Genomic DNA, 17201 nt, shown 5'->3' with positions numbered 1-17201 from the left:
TTAGTAATTACGCTAGAGAAATTACACCAGCTACGCTGACACTAGTTTTAAATAGATTGATCTGAAGGAGAAATGTGCATGTATTATGAAATTATTTTTTTCTCACATGACTCCAATTTGAATTAAGAACACTTTTGCATTGATATATTTATTTGTATGGTTTTGCATTCTGTTGACAAACCTTAATAAAACAAGAAAGAATGGTGCAATGCTACATGTGAAATCACCAAAACACATTTGTTTATTTACATATTAGAACAAGTATCAGCAGTACCAAAAGGTCTGTTTATAAGTGGTAATGTGTGCAAACACCAGCATTCATAAAATGCGTAAAGAACTTGGGTTACTAATTGAGGGGAGGTGTAACCCTTCTCAGGCAGCAACCACAATCCGTCTCAGGGTGAAGTCACAAATATCCCTAAATTAACCTGTGCTAAACCCTCAGGTAGCTTGGCACAAAACCGCTGAGTCAATGTGTATAGTATTTGTGAAAGACTTCCAAAAGTAACACAGCTAAAACACTACAAAAGAGATTAAATAAGAGTATTAGAACAATTGAGTGATTTTTAATAAATAAAACAAGACCACAACAACTAAAATGGAATTAGTAGAACCACTGATATTAATTTTTAAAGTTTTTAGGTAAAAATAGTGACAAGGGGTGTCAAGAGACAACTGTGGATATCTGGTGGTGTTAGTACGGGAAAAAGTCATAAATTCAGGCCAACAACAATGGAGTTTGGGCCAGCTACAGAGACCCAGCTATGCTCACTGAACAAAGGAACGTTAATCCTGATTTGCGGAGCGTTGCGTGGATCAGCCTCGAAGATGCGCCGCACAGCTGAGGTAATGCATTGGTTCTGAGATGCAGCGAGGCTGCGGTGCGAGGGACTGTTGTGTTGTTGTTAAAGATCCCATCGATGGGGCTTGTGATCGAGGGTTCAGAACGCAGTCAGGGAAATACCTAAGACCCGAAGAGCTGTGAGGCTGCGATGCAGAGTCTATCATCGAGGCTGCCTTCAATGAGGGATGTGAGGGCCTGCACTGAGGATGCATTGTGCAGTCGGTTCCGAAGGCGATGCGGGTGGCGATGAAAATGCAAGTCTTTTACGACAGGTCCAATCATGCATTCAGAGATGTGTTGATTCAGCTCAGGGTTGCTTTGCTTGACACAACAGAGGCGATTCTTCAGTTCTGCTGGATACACAGAAGATGGCAAAGCACCTTAATTTCACTTCCACAGGTCTAGGACTGGGATGGCATCACTTGGCAGGGTGGACTTATAGATGGCAGAGTCGAGGTGTAGGTGCAATGTTGTTGGAAACTTGTTATGTCCCTGTAGCTTCAGATCAGGAGGCCGGCCAACCAGCCCTTGGAGTCAGTCCGCTTTCTAGTTTCAAGAGATGCAGGTCAAGTCCTTCTCACCCAGGCAAGAGGGCAGGAGGCAGCAGGTCATCTCAGCAAAGTAGGAGTCAGGCAGAGTGGCAGCCTTTCAGCAGCACAACAGTCCTTCTTCCTGGCCAAGAAGGGGAATAAAGTGATGGTGTCTGAGGTCCAATATCTTTTTCCAGTTTTGCCTTCGAAGTGGGGGAGAAACTTCTAGAAGTTTCCATTTGAAGTCCCCAGGTAGCTTCCTCCCCTGCCCTGGCTCCAGACTAACTACAGGGAGTTGTGTGGAGGAAGGACACAACCTATTCTGGTGTAAGTGGGGCTGTGCCCAGCTCCTCTCTCCCATCCTGCCAGTGATGGCTCATCGAGTCACACCTAAGCTTCCATTGTGTGTGGATTTCTAGGAGGAGTAAATAAAGCCCACCTGTCAGCTACACTCAGTCATGTGACCAGAGACAGATTAAATGCAAAAACAACAATTGATGGACAGAATGCAGAACAATGTCATACATTCACCCCAGTACAGAGATCTGGGCCTAAATCCATCGATTTTTTGCACTCTACACCACCCCAGGTCAGACATGGCCATATGCAAATCAGCCTTGACCCTGTGCCTCATGGGAACAGTCCAGCCCGAACTGCCAAGCCATGTCTTTCCTGGACCGAAATCAAGCATCCAAGGACCGGTTTCTGACTATCAGTCGTCATCAGCCTGGATAGCTTGACTCCAGTGGTGTGGAGAGCATGGGACTCACGTCTGAGCATACCCATCCCACTCGGGGTGACAAATGCAAAAACAACAATTGATGGACAAAATGCAGAACAATGTCATACATTCACCCCAGTACAGAGATCTGGGCCTAAATCCATCGTTTTTTTGCACTCCACACCATCCCAGGTCAGACATGGCCATATGCAAATCAGCCTTGACCCTGTGCCTCATGGGAACAGTCCAGCCCGAACTGCCAAGCCATGTCTTTCCTGGACCGGAATCAAGCATCCAAGGACCGGTTTTCTGGCTATCAGCCGTCATCAGCCTGGATAGCTTGACTCCAGTGGTGTGGGGAGCATGGAGCTGGGCACACCAATGCTTCTTCCACCTCAGATTAAAGGCACTAAATGGATAAGGCCAGAATATGCCAACTTTCTAAAAGTGGCATTTTCACAATTACAATTTAAAATCCGACTTCACCATAAGTTAGGGAGGTAAATTGAGATTCCAGACACCAAACGTGAACCGGGTCTCTCTTCCCATTTGGAAATTACACTTATAAAATGTAATAAGGCAATTCCAATGTTGTCCTATGGGATAGGTCTGGCAGTAGTGAAACATGAATTTGAGAATTTTCCACTACCAGAACTTGTAAACTTAAAATTACATTTCCTACTGTTTAATTACATGGTACACTGCCCACTGAGTTGTCCAGGGCCTACCCTAGGGGGGATTTATATATATTAAAAAGGAAGGTTTGGCTGTGGCAAAAGGTTTATTTTGCCAGGTCAAAATGACAGCTTAAAACTGCCCACACAGGCTCTGCAATGGTAGTCCTGAGACATGTTTCAAGGGCTATTTAAATAGGTGGCACAATCAGTGCTGCAGTCCCACTAGTTTAACAAAGACAAAGGAACCCAATTAATGGTCATGGACCTTGGGTACAAATTATTTCCAAAAACAGTGGTCCCCATCACTGCTGTAATTCACATAGAAATACAATGATGTTTTAACTGCAAACTGGACGTCATCATTTAATGTTAGCATTTGTAAGAACAACATATAAGTGGCACATTTAACAACAGAAAAGGAAAGGACTCAGGCATTGAAGTATCAAGCCTGTGACACAATTTAATATTTAGGCCAACGGAGATACATTACAGCACCATTTAACATGTTGATAACAAGAAATATTGTATCAAGGTGTGAGGAGTCAACAACGTTTTGTTCCCTTTAACCAGATACTGGGATGGATGAGTGGAAGATGTCCGCTCCCCTACCAGGACCCCAGAGCATCAGAGGAACTGTCAACACTTGCTGGGGAAGGTCACCTCACTTTTCTCACTTATCCAAGGGATCATCACTTGTTGCACATACAACATTGACACAGGGGACAACATGCCCGTCAAAAATAAAATGTACAGGCTGTCTGGTAAAATGAGTGCCAGCATTAATGGTGAGGTAGCCAAAATTTTGGAGTTAAGGGTGATTGAGCATTACAAAAACCCTTAGTCCAGTCCAGTGGTTCTGACACCCAAGGCTGCCCACTGGGTGCCACACCAGAACTCCAGTTCTGTATGGACTATAGAGGGCTGAATTCAGTTACTAAGACTGATGTCCAACCCATACCCTTAGCTTCCAAGTTCCTGATTACATTTGACTTGATGTCAGTGTACTGGTAGATTGCCTTAACCGACACATCTGCATTCTCCACCCCATAGGGCCACTTCCAGTTTCGAGTAATGCCCTGTGGGTTAAAGAATGCTCTTGCCACCTCACAGAGGTTGGTTATCCAGATCCTGGCTGAGATAGAGGATGTCAGTGCTGCTTCTCTAGAAGACATTGCTGTCTTCAGTTCCAGCTGGGAAGACCACATTTTCCACCTCCAGAAAGTGCTTCATGTCCTGAAGATGGTAGGCCTGACTATCAAGACCAGTAAGTGCCAGAAAGGGCAAGAATCTGTGGTTTACTTGGGTCACAAATTCAGTGGGGGCGAGGTGCAGTTCCTCCAGTCTAAAATTCATATCACCTTGGCTAAGGAACCCAAGCGGTCACAAGACCCAGACTAAGGTGAGAACCTTGTTATGCCTCACCGGTTACTACAGAAGATTTGACAAGGGGAATGGCACCATTTTTACCCCTATGGCAGAGCTGACTTCTAAGGAGCAACCCAAGAAATTGATCTGGACGGAGCTGTGTCAGAACGCATTTGACATATTTGGCATCTTGAAGGAAGCCATGTGCTCGGCACCAGTGCTCAAGGCACCTGCCTTCTCCAAGGAATTCCTTGTCCAAAGCAGACACATCTGAGCATGGCATTGGGGCTGTGCTCCTCTCACAGGTGAACGATAAGGACTTGGACCAACCTGAAACCTTTATCATTAGGATGTTACTCCCCAGGCAACATAGGTGTAGTGCAATTATAAAGGAAGCCTTGCAGTGGTCTGAGCACTGAAAGAAGTTAGATCGTACTAGTTTGAGACTTGCTTCTGAGCTCAGAGAGACCACCGGCCATTCAGAAGGCTCATGCAGAAGAGGCATGAGAATCCAAAACTGCTGAGATGGAGCATCTCCATACAGGGCATGTACGTTATGGTGGAACATCGCCCTGGAGCTGGGCACACCAATGCTTCTTCCACCTCAGCAATGACAACTCCCTTGAGGGTCATCTGTTAGTCCTGACATCCTAGGGTGGTATTTCCACAAACATTGTTCCTTCATCTCTCCTGTTTTGCTGAGTTTGTTTTTATTTAACTCTGTACACTTTACCACTGCTAACAATTGCTAAAGTGCTTGTGCTCTGTGAGAAAATGGGATATATTATAAAGTGTGTTTCTGCAACCTCACCATGTAATACACTTACCAACCACTTTTGGCCCTGTAGGTTTCATTTGTAAAACCCTCTGCTCTTCCCTCCATACCTATGGCACTGAGCAGCAAGGCTTACACAGAGGATCACGTGTAAAGCATAACAAGCACCAAGACAATTAAAGACAGCAACATGGTACTCAAGAAATCTGACACAAATTTATAAAAATATACTGTATTTGTATAAGAATTTCAACCCTGAAATGAAAATGATACTCCAGAGGGTTCCTTGGGTATAGACTTTGCAAACAATAATAAGTCAAAGCAATGTCACTAAACTGCATACAAGCTTAAGCAAAATCAATGAATTGGACACAGAAACTTTTTGAAAGAAAACTTAGGTAAGTGTCAATGCGGTCGGTCACAAGTATGACCAACTCCAGCAGGGAGCTAGTCAGGGGGACCAGCAAGGTACTCAAGAACAGTTACCTTCCTAAAATAAGTAGTCCTTCAGCAGTTCATGTCACATTATCCGAGTAACAAAGGGTTCCTATGGAACGGTCTTGATGCAAGGGATGAAGGATGCTGAAGATGCTCTAAGAATGCGACGCATTTGATGGGGGTCTTCCAGCAGGGGTTCCTTGGTCTACGAAGATGGTGAGTGGGTCCTGCTTGCAGGGTTGACATCCCACTAAGTTCTCTCTGATCTGGCCAAAGTCCAGTTGCCACTGGACTACCAGTCATCCGTTGTCACAGTCAGAGGCCAATCCTTCCTGGGTTGATAGCTTTCCTTTTGAGGTTCCCAGCAACTCTTCGACAGCACTCCTGGGTTCAGCACACTTGGGTGCAACTGTGTACGTCAGTCTTGGTCCTTGGTGCTGCATGGTGGTAGCGGCTTGAAGACTTTTGGCTATCCACTTGTTCCAGCAGGCTTCTTAAGCTGTTCTGTCTCTGTGCTGCAAACATGAGGCCAGTCAGCTGGCTCTTAGAGTGCTCTTGGCTTGGCTGGGCTCTGGGGACATCTGCCCCATGAGCAGGACTCTGCAGGCACAGTCTCTCTTTTTGCTAGCCACCAGGTGCTGCATGTGCAGTCTTATACAGTGCAGCCTCCCTTTGTTGGTCCCTCAGTGAGGCAGGTCAGTCCTTCTTTAAAATCGGCCGAGATCTGAGGTCTGGGTGCCAGGAGTGCCCTTTTTATGCTTGGAAATTGCCCTCAGATAAGAATGCAGTTGGTAGCCAATGGGCTACCAGGTTCCCTCTCACCTGGTGACCACTTCCTGTGCAGTGTGGTATCTGGCTATCTGAGGGTGCACTATTATGCTCACTCTCTAGATGGCAAGAACCCTCTCATGGTGATCAGACTGCCCAAGCCCAACCCACGGTGTATAACTACCTCAAGGACTAAATGCCCTGGGAAAACCAGTTTGGCAATCGGCTTCTCACCTTTGCTTCCCATGCCAGCCTGTCTTCCTCAACAATCAGGCTTCCCTCCATCCTAGTGTTACACATCTGCTCTTTAAATGCGGCTTCACATTTGAAGCCTGACTTTTGGGGCTAACAACCACGTAGCTTCCTGCAGGAGGGAGGTGACACTTTCCTGTCCTGCAATTCCTCATTTTTCTTCTTCCTGAAGTGGTTAGCATGTCTCTCCAGGAGGGTAGATGGCTGTCTCGTGGAGCTGGATCCTTGTGTGCCCGGGAAGGCACAAGAGTTTTAAAGGCAACAAAGAGGCAGCTTTACTAAAGCTGTACACTACAACAAGTAACATTAATTTCGACCTGAGATATATGTTAGGCTTAATGTAACAAGTTCTTTGTTACCTTGGAGTGCTCACTTTGGTCACATCATTCAGGGGTTGGCACAGCTGATGGGTCAGCATGTAACCCTGTGCTCGCCAATCAGGTGACTAAGTCTTTGCATAGTAAAACTGTTATTTCGTATGTTATACTGCCAGTACATGTAAATTACATATACTGCCTGGCCCATATGTTGCACCCTGCCTGTACGGCCAGGTAGGCCTCCCAGAGGGGTAACTTACACACATGCCCAGTGGAAGAGGTAACTTTGCCAATCCTTTTAAGGGCAAAGTTGGGCTAGCAGTGTGGGACTGCTCCTCTAGTCAGCAATGGCACACTAGGGGGGCTTGATTTACTTGAAGGACATCTAAAGTGGTGCAACCAGTTGTTAAGCCCTGGTGTACCCCTCTAACTCACATGCCCTGGGTAACAGGGGACCGCTTACTATGGACATATAGGTAAGTTAGTCATTTCCAATTGGGAACTGCCCATTCGACATACACTTTATGGTTATGGCACTGAGGTCTGGTTAGAAAGCATCAGTGCATTCACAGAGTCGAAATACCAACAGCATTAGTTGAAAAACTTAGGGGTGATAATATAAAAAGTGGCATTTCCTTACACTCCCTCCTTCAAACATGGTGAAATTAGCCTAAACCTAATTGGCACATTTACATTACTTGTAAGTCCCTAGTAGATGGTACTACATGTACTCAGGGCATTTACATTAAATGCTACTAGTGGGACCGCAGCTCTCACTATGCCACCCATCAAACAAGCCTTTAAAACAATCTCGGGTCTGCCACTGCAGCCTCTAATGCAGTTTTATTCTGCCATTTCACCTTGGAATAAATAGATCTTTTGCCAGGCCTAAACCTTAATTTGTAATACTTATAAGTCACCCATAGAGTAGGCCCTAAAGGCTCATCAGTTAACATGCACTGTATTTAAAAAAGTGGGACATGTGTATTTAAGTTTTATATGTCCTGGAAGTAAAAAAACTCCTAAAGTCCTTTTTCACTGTTATATGGCCTGCCTCTCCCATTGACAAACACTGGGTACCTTATTACATTTTAATAAGGGCAAAATGTAGATTTGTGGCAGAGATATACTGTTTACACTCAAATGAGTTGGAATTTAAAATCCTCTTTAATGGTAAAGTTGGATTTTAAGACACAATTCTGAAAATGCCACTTTTAGAAAGATGCCATTTTCTTGTCCCATCCATCAACATCTTTTGTCAGTATCCTGCGTCACATGTCAGTAAATGACCCTGCTGTTGGGGTTAGTGTATTCCTTCTAGATAGTGACTCAAAGGGGTTTACTTGTGGAAGGGATGATTGAAGAGGGGCTTCACCCATTCCCCCTTACACTTCAAAAGGCTTTGCCTCCTTCACACACTAAGAAACGTGACATCAGATCTATCCTGCCTTTTGTCACCCCCAGACAGTTTGACAGGGGAAGGGGAAGAACTTTCTAGAACCAGAAGTGGGGGTCGCACAGGGAGTACCCCTACAGAGGATAGCATCAGGTGTAAATATTGGACACCCAAAGCCACTCTTCATAACATTCCCGGACCTGTGAAAGTTATAGAAGAAAGGCTGCCCTGCTGCTTTAAGGACTCCCTTGCTGTCTGAGAAGGAAGAATGAACCTGCATGCTTTCATCCAAGGCTATCCAGCGTGGCTCCAAGGGTCAGTTGGCTGACCTTCTGTGCGAGCTACAAGGGCACAACAAGCTTCAGAAGCTTCTCTGCAACTGCTCAGCTAACCTGCTGCAACTGGACCTACCTGAGCGAGTCCTAGTCTCCAAGAGGTGCCTCCCCAGGTACTGGTCTCTTCACTGGCAACAGATTATACTCCTCCTAAAGAAAAGGTGAACAATCCTGACGGTTGGGCTCCTCGCGACCACAAACAGAGCTTTCTGTGGCATGGCTCTGCCACCCGTCAACTGAAAGCTCTGGTAAAACTAGCAAAGACTGGCAATGCAAGACCTGCACCACAGTGACAACTATCCGCGATGCCCGACCAACTCCTCTTGCTACAGCGACGACCATTCGCAACACTCAGCTCACTTCTTGCGGCCTGAGGCCTCCTCTAATGGGAACAGACTGCTTCATGCCGGCCTTAAGAAGGTAACTTTTCAACAAGACTAAGCTTATCTGTTTATCTGGCCCACACTCCATTGTGTTTGTACTGAACTTGTGACTTTCCCCTGGTTTTGGCGCTTTGTGATTTAGGCACCATTTGCATTGAAACGTAAAATTGCATATCTACGGTTCTTCTGTGGCACTGTAGTAACTGTAATATACTTCACTGTCATGATTCCTGATAATACAGGCCCAGGTGCAGTAACTCACAGACCTGCCTAATTGGCCCACCTACCTGTTACCTGCATGTTATTTTTGTCTCACAACAGTTTATAAGAGCACATCACGACTAGCAACATGGGCAAAAAGAGTCTTATAACAAACAGAAAGTGACACTTACAGATAAAAAGAAAGAAGGAAGCAAAAAGAACAAATATATAAAAGATAGGAGACTAATACCTAATTCAGAGAGAGAAGAGTGAAGCGGAAGGAAGTGCATATGAAGAATAATTCTGGGTGTAGCAGACCGATCGGGGTCTTGGTGGCATGAGTAAAAGAAGAGAAGGAAGGTGGTGAATCTGAGATATACAGTTCGGTCAGTTCTAAAGATTAAGAGGGCTAAACAAAAATGGAATGTAAGAAAAGGGAAGTAGATGAGTAGACAAGACCAAACCAAAAAAGAGAAGTAGCATTGTTCGAAACAGAAGTTATGATATATAATTTATAAATACGATGAAACACGTGCTGTTGTAACCTGACTATAAGCTGTATTTGTTATATGTGACATGTTACAAATTTGCCTTTCGTAGCAGAACCGACAGCAAAGAACAGCGCGTTATCACTCAGTAATTGCCAGATCATGTCAACAGGCTACTATTAGCAGCATTTTAATTTGTCAGAGATAAACATTCATGGCTGCATTTTAATTTGTTAGATGTAAATTGTGCATTTCTTGATGTTAGAACCATTTTGCGCCAAGTAATACATTTTGCATTTCATACAGTGGCAGCTCAAAAGTAACCATTTGCAAATTACATTAAAATACCATGGCCAGGTTTCACTGCTAACAAATTAAGAAACTGCCAATAAAAATCTGTTTATATCAAACTGACAATACCGCCAACAAATTCAAATATTGCCTACACATAATTGTTGAAAAGGTTTGGTAAAGTTATGTGTCAGCTCTGGTCTGTAGTCTGGTGACATCCTCATGAAATACTGAAGAGGAGGTGCACTTCAGCCTAGATGTGGATGGAAATTCACCTCATTTTTCTAACTGCCCATTTAAAAGAAGGGTGCTTGGATGTTAGACCTATCGGTGTTACAAAATACTGCATGCTCTCTCAGAGACGAGGAGCATGTCTGCATGGTCTTCAATCCCTTGTACCTGTTCTTTTATCCATGTAGAATACCTGGTATTGATTAGACATATCAGTGCAGTATCTGATAATCCAGGGGCTCTTTGAGAAGGAAATTGGGGTGATGTTTTCATATTATTAGATTGTCTTACATATTTGATTAGATTTGAGTCCCAGACCCATGCATTTGATAGTCTCTCTGAAGCAGGTAATTTAGGACTCCAGGTTCTCTCAAACTCCGGTTTTATATCATTAATACTGTGTGACTGTGACTAGCAAAGCTAAACACTATACAAACACATTTCCAATTCCCTTCTCCTTCCACAGGATCAATGCACTGGAGTATGTGATCTACGGAACAGCTGCTTTCTTCTTCCTGTTTGGAGCCCTTCTGCTGGCCGAGGGCTTCTACACCACCACTGCGGTCAAACACATACTCGGAGACTTTAAGACCACTATCTGCGGCCAGGCTCTCAGTGCAACGGTAACAGGGGGCCCGGCGAAGGGGAGGGGTTCCAGACACCACCGGCCTTCTCATTCTCTGGAGCGCTTTTGTCAGTGTTTAGGAAAATGGCTAGGACATCCCGACAAGGTGATCTTTTCCAGGGTTTATTCCTCACTGGGTGAATGCAACTGTGGTACATGTTGAGGTGACAGCTTGCTTTGCAAGTAGGACATGGATCCATTTGCTGGGTGTGGTAGTCGGAATGAATGGCACAGTTGTCTTATTCTTTCATGCCACCCTTTTAACCAGGCTTGGGTGACCCACATTTGCTCTAACCATTTTCTTCTGGATTCAGAGTCTAATTGCTTTCCATTTTCCAGCCTCATGCATGGCTCAGACCAAAGTGGTTAGCTGTAAGCAAAGAACCCTGCAAGATCATTTTTCAGCCCGTGTTTTCTCATTCTTTTACGAAAGCATTCTGAAAACTGCTCAACAACCCAACAAAATACCTCAACTTAAAGGAACTAATCAAACCAAGATTTGCCACTCAACCCAAAGTAACCAATCCACCCAAAATAACCAAGCAACCCAAAGTCCTCTATGTGTTATCATTATATATCAGCAGGGAAATCTCATCATGTTATAATATGTGAAATGACAAAAGGATTGTGAGAAGAGGATATGATATATTTTTTAATATGATTCTTATATATGAGTACATTTGGATCACTCGCTTTATGGGGGTGAACAGTGTCTTGCTATTTCTTGTCTATGGAGTCTCAAGAGAGTGAAATAAGCTCCTGCACCAGAAGAGACATCTAAAAGAGGATTTCTATTTTCACAGAAATGTCAATGTTAATGTTTCTTCCTGTCTTGGAAATGGATTTCTGTATTTTGTAAAGTACTAATCTTTCTTTTGCTGTATATGTTATCTGGGTTGGAGAAAGGGTGCAGCAAAACAGCCTGTTGTAATTGTTTACACTTGCCACCTGTAAGGCAGGATGCTAATTAAATCTTTTAATGATGCTCCTTATCACAGGTAAAAGTAAAACCTGTACATTATAAATTAACATAATTTTAGTTATTTTAGATTAGCATAAAGACACCTTCTTACAGTTTAAAGTTTCCTCTTGGGGGTGATGGGCTTCTCAGATAGGACATCGTACAATATATAGATCATTCAATTGGATAATATTAGGACATGCTATTTAAAGCACTGACAAAGAGCAGACGTGTGGTATGAAGCACTGTATAAAAGCACATCTTAAATACGTGTCATTATTATTATTTTTGTTGTTATCTAAGAGAGACCAAAACTGATATTGTGGCCTTCAGAACTGCGCTGAAAATGTGACTTTTCAATATAGACCTCACTTTGAAAACAGTTTTTTAGACTCCACCATCACTTAGGACAGATATGATTTGACCCACCCCTCCTCACCCCCGGGTGAGGCGAGGCACCCGCTTTACCTTTGGAAGGAGCTGGATGGTTGAACTCTTCATCTGGGTGAGGAGAGATTGGAATCTGCCTTCTGTGACTGCTCCATTTTATTACATGTGTGCCTCTTCCATTGGAAGGTAATGATATATTTAATGTCAGTTCTTTCATGCTATGCATGACAGAGAACACAATGAATGCATGACTTGGGAAGACTCTGTTTCCTGCTGTCTCATTACATGTAGTTAGGGGAGGTACTTCTGCAAGCTTGAGTCCTAAATAAGAGTGAATTTTCATATCTGCCTCATTTCGCAGTTTGTCGGCGTTACCTACGCAGTGACTGTCCTCTGGCTCCTGGTCGTTGCCTGCTCTGCTGTTCCTGTTTACATCTATTTCAGTACCTGGATAACATGTCAGTCAATTGCGAACCCCAGTAAGACGTCTGCCAGTATCAGCTCTCTCTGTGTTGATGCCAGGATGTATGGTAAGCATGAAATCTTCAATCGCCTTTCAATTAATCAATTCCAGAATGCATAAATCGTTGGCAAGTACCATAAATTCTCGCTGGGTAGAGTTGAATCAATGCTGTTATCTTGTGATCATGACACAGTTTATCATTGAAACTCTTCCATAAAAATGTCTCAGTGCTAGACTTCAGGATGTTATCCTCAGTAAATTCGGGAGGCTTCACCAGTAAGCTCGAAATGCTGGGGAATCCTTTCAAACAGGGTCGTGCCTTGAGGCTTGGGTGATTCTGGTAAACTTAGCTGGGAGCTGCCTCAGATTGGTACACAAGTGAAAGCCAGTGCTAGAGATTAACTTGAGTTAAGACAGAGATTCTATTTTCCTCTAGATTAATATAGTTTATACAACTGAAAAGCCTTTGGATCAACTTAACATTGACCTGTACCATCCAGTGTGTAGCTGGGTGGAGATGTCACTTTCAGGTATGTGATCAGCCTGAGCTGGATGCAGCTCTAAAGCAATCATAATGCAAAGTCAGATGTATAGCATGCTCATTATCGTCCAGATACAGTAGAGGTTGTTTTATAGGCCACTCATATACGTCAGGAAAACATTCTCTAGTTAAGACTAGAGACTCAGGGAGGTTGTTGCATAGCAAATATAATGGTGCATGGAGAGATATTGCCCCAATCACTTGTATATGATGTGCCGTGTTACACGAAAAATATTGTAGGGATGGATTAAGGATTTGGAGAGTTGGTAAGGCTGGAAGAGCTTACACAAATAATCAGGGGCATGTCTAAGGAATGCCTTGCATGCTGGGTACAATATTGTGTGGATTTACCATTCTTTGGCACACAACCATTGAAACTTTTAGAGAGCAAGATTAATATGGTTAAAATATTTCAATCTTAATAGGAGTTGGGCCGTATAGTTTTTGGCTTGTAATTTGGGAAGTACTGTATGGATAGTGTTTTAGAAGTCTAAGGTGGTCAGCATGAAAACCATAACTTTTTCTGAGGGGGTGTGTAACAGATGGATTATCTAACAAAGAACAGACTTCACACATTATGGAAATCATGCTTGGTGACTGCAGTTACTCAGGATGGGTCTTTCAGAGAAAGTCATCTTTTTTGCCCTGATCACCCCCATTTTTGTGACTCATACTGTTGGTAACTGACTGCGACCTGGGCTCTGCTGGTCAGTCCCAGAGCTGGTGCTTTGACTAAAAAGGTATATGGTAATTATAGTTGGCACTGACAACCTACCTGTAAGTCCCTAGTATACGGTAGACCAGGTAGGTTTAGAGGCCCAGCAGCTTTGAGAAACTTAAGTGAGCACCGCTGTGTTGCCTGCTGCCATTTTAAAAATCAGACCTGCTTTGCAAACTGCTTTTAAATTGATATTACATGCACATTCGACTTTGGATTTAAAGGTACTTCTAAAGTATTAAACTACCATATGTTTACATATATGTCACCCCTAAGGTCTCCTCTGTGTGCCCCTAGGGTAGGGTGTCACATAAAAATAAGCAGAGACATTTTAAAAGCTGTTTTATATGACCTGCTGAGGGAAAAAGTGCCAATTTCGTTTTTGCCCATTGTTGCACTTTTAGCTTCATAGGCTTACATGGGAATACTATAATACAGTGTAACTATTGACTGCAGCAGGCTAAGGTAATATTTCAAGGGCTTGGAAGATTGGTAATGATAAATCCAACCACTTTCCACTGTTAAATCTGACATAACTAATACAGAAAATAAGTTATAGAACTTTCTTTTATGTGAGCCACCATTCATCCTTCTAGCAGCCTATCCTGATTGGCCAGCCCTTAACAAGCGTAGCCAAACTGCTTTGATGAGGTGGTGAGTGGCCTGCACAGAGACATAGGTTATCCGATGGAGGAAGCTCTGCAGCTGCAGAGAATAGGCAAGGACAGGGGCTGGGCAAATAAAACTGGGCTTCTAAGAGAGCAGGACAGTAAGGAATGCTGGCCAGGCCTACCCCCTCTTCCTGTACCCCCAGCCACATTACAGCCCTGGGAATTAAATTTGCAGGAGGACTGGAGGGGGAGGGTTAAAGGAAATGAACCACACCAGTGGGTTTGATAAGCCAGGTCTTACTTCCAAGCAGAAGAATTCTCCAAGTTGAATTTTAATGTGCATTGCTTTGTGGGACGAGAATATGCCACACTTTGAAGGAAGCGGTCATGCTTTTGGGTGGCAAGCTGTACCCCATTAGTAAGGGGTTCCCCCTGCTTGTCATCTCAGAATATTAGATAAATATGTGAAAGCTGCATAGCAAGTCAGATCCGCGGCCTGAAGGTGCAAAGAGAAGAAAGACTGTCCTGCTGGAACCCTGGTCTGAACCCCACAGGATTGCACGCTGAAGGACTGATCCTGCTGCACACTGGAAACTACAACCCTAAGGACTTTGCCTTGCTTAAAAAAGGATTATGGACTCCCTGAAAGCAACAGGTTAACAGAGCTTCTCTGCACCATCTTCCCCAAAAAGTCCCCAGCCTGAAGTGTTTCCAGTGGACCCTGAATGATTTAGACGGGTGGATTGTGGGAACTATAGTCCCACCTTCTGAGGAGCAACTCCGAGGCTCTGGAACCCCTGGATTTGTGTTGTGGACACTTTGAACCTTCAAGAGGAACTTCAGGAAAAAGCTCCAAAAGTTTGGAGGAATTTTTGGAAAGAGCTCCATAAGGTGACTGACCCAACATCAAAAGTCAAGCTTGACTATCTCGCACCGCGACTCGCCCTGGATTTCAGGTTTGTCCTGCTGAAATCTCTGGAGCTGAAGACTTCTAGGAGTCGACCAGAGGCTCCTACTGAACCAAGCCGACAAAACCGTTTTGAATCCGGCGTGCTGGAGAATCCCAATCGACGTCAAGAGAAAATCCTCTGCAAAAGTTCATAAGTGCAAAGGTAACATTTTTGACCGAGGCTTCTCACTTAGTATATCCGACCAGGGCTCTTTCGCGGTTGGCCTCAAACTTTGACTTTGTCCCGGTCAAGCGCAACCAGATGTCCCAAGTTGGGGCTGTATGTTTTCAAGCTCTAGACAGTGTTTATTCTTTACAAATTCATATCTACAGTTCCCTATTTTGGATTTTTGCCATTTTGGTGTAATTTAATCATAAAAATATTTCCTATTTTCATCAATAGGTTGTGGACTTTATTGTGTGCTGTGTCTTGCTTAATGCATTGGTGTTTTTAAATGCTTGACACACCTGTTGCCTAAGTTGAGGCTGATCTGACCAAGGCCCCCTGCTTAGTGTATCCAACAAGGGCTCCATAGTGGTCGGCCTCAATCTTTGAATTTGTCCTAGTCAAGCACGATGAGATATCCCAAGTTAGCGCTACATGTTTTTAAGCAATAGAAAGGGTTTTTTTCTTGAAACATTTGTAGCTCTGGATCCCTATATTGGATTTTTGTTGTTTTGGTGGATTTGTGGATTTTTGTGCGTGTTGTGTCTGACTTATTTAATGAATTGATATTTTTAAATGCTTCATATACCTGTTACCTAAATCAAGCCTGCATTCTCATTGCCAGCTACCAAGGGTTGCGCTTCTCTGGACCTTGTATTGCATTGGTGGCCTTATTACTAGTGGTAGGGGCATAATTACCCCTACTATTAATCCACCTTCCAACATGCTTTATAAAATGTAAGTGACAGGATCGAACAAGCCCAAGAAGGGTCCCATTTTTTCGCCATTGAGACAGAGCAAGCTGAACTGAGTGACTTAAAAAGAGACACAACACTACTGAGTTATTTATAAGATATGAGACATTTTGAAAACTGACTGTAGCGATCTTAAATAATGTCTTGATATGTGTGTAGTAGAAGTAGGGCAATGGCCTTGAATATTTCTTTTCACTCTACTCATGTGTAAGTATTATTTTCTATTTTACAGGGGTCCTCCCATGGAACTCTTTTCCAGGGAAAGTCTGTGGGTCAAGTCTTCTAACCATCTGTAAGACAAGTGAGGTAAGTAGAAAACTACAACAGAACAAACAGAGCTGTAATATCAAATGTTTATGAAAAACAAGATGTTCCTTAATTTTGTTAAACACTTGTATTAGTTACTTTCAGAGGGCCACGGGGCAAGCAGGGGTACTGTGCCCAATCGTGGGGTTTGTGGCCTTTGAATTCTTCTGTCCCAAGTAACTGGGCCACGAGCTACCCCTTTCAGCACTTGACTGTCAGTGGGAGCGCAGGTGAAGCAGCCCAAGGCTGTTTGATGGGGAGGTAAGTGTAAGGAATACACAAGGGCAAGACTTAAAGTACAAACAGTAACAGCAATAAGCTGGTTGCTCAGTCAGATACTTGCGTTTATGGAAATAGAGTATTTCAATGTAAACACACAAAACAGAGAAACAATCCATGACATAATGACCACAGTTTCTTAAAGTCGACGTGCTAGTGTCATCCTTGGCTGAATCCCTGAGTCTCTCTTTTCTTTCTAGTGGGGTTGGTAATTCCCCATTCGATAATAGAGGCAACTCCCAAATGTGGCCCCCACTAAAACACATGCAACACAGGTGTTAGTTTGGCCTTGAGAATCAAGGCTTGCAACGCTAGGTGCTAAGTTCGTGTAATTCCCCAGCAGGACCAGTAACAGTCTTACCTAGCCCGATGGCAGCGAGCAAACACAAGAGAACTGGGTTGCTGCATTGCAGGCTCTGGTCTCC

At 43.7% G+C, this 17201-nt stretch overlaps 1 protein-coding gene across 1 annotated transcript in view; it reads left to right on the top strand.

Annotated features, from left to right (window-relative positions):
• Positions 1–17201, top strand: part of PLP1 (proteolipid protein 1) — an 86339-nt gene that overhangs the window by 40539 nt on the left and 28599 nt on the right. The window contains exons 3-5 of the mRNA XM_078688397.1: positions 10479–10743; positions 12350–12518; positions 16424–16497. Of these exons, the coding sequence (XP_078544523.1) occupies positions 10479–10743; positions 12350–12518; positions 16424–16497 (508 nt within the window). The remainder of the gene's footprint in view (positions 1–10478; positions 10744–12349; positions 12519–16423; positions 16498–17201) is intronic.

This window comes from Lissotriton helveticus, chromosome 4_1, assembly GCF_964261635.1.
Source record: "Lissotriton helveticus chromosome 4_1, aLisHel1.1, whole genome shotgun sequence".
Classification (NCBI taxonomy): Eukaryota; Metazoa; Chordata; class Amphibia; order Caudata; family Salamandridae; genus Lissotriton; species Lissotriton helveticus.
The sequence above is the reverse complement of the archived record's forward strand: the minus strand, read 5'-3'. Positions and strand labels throughout refer to the sequence as shown.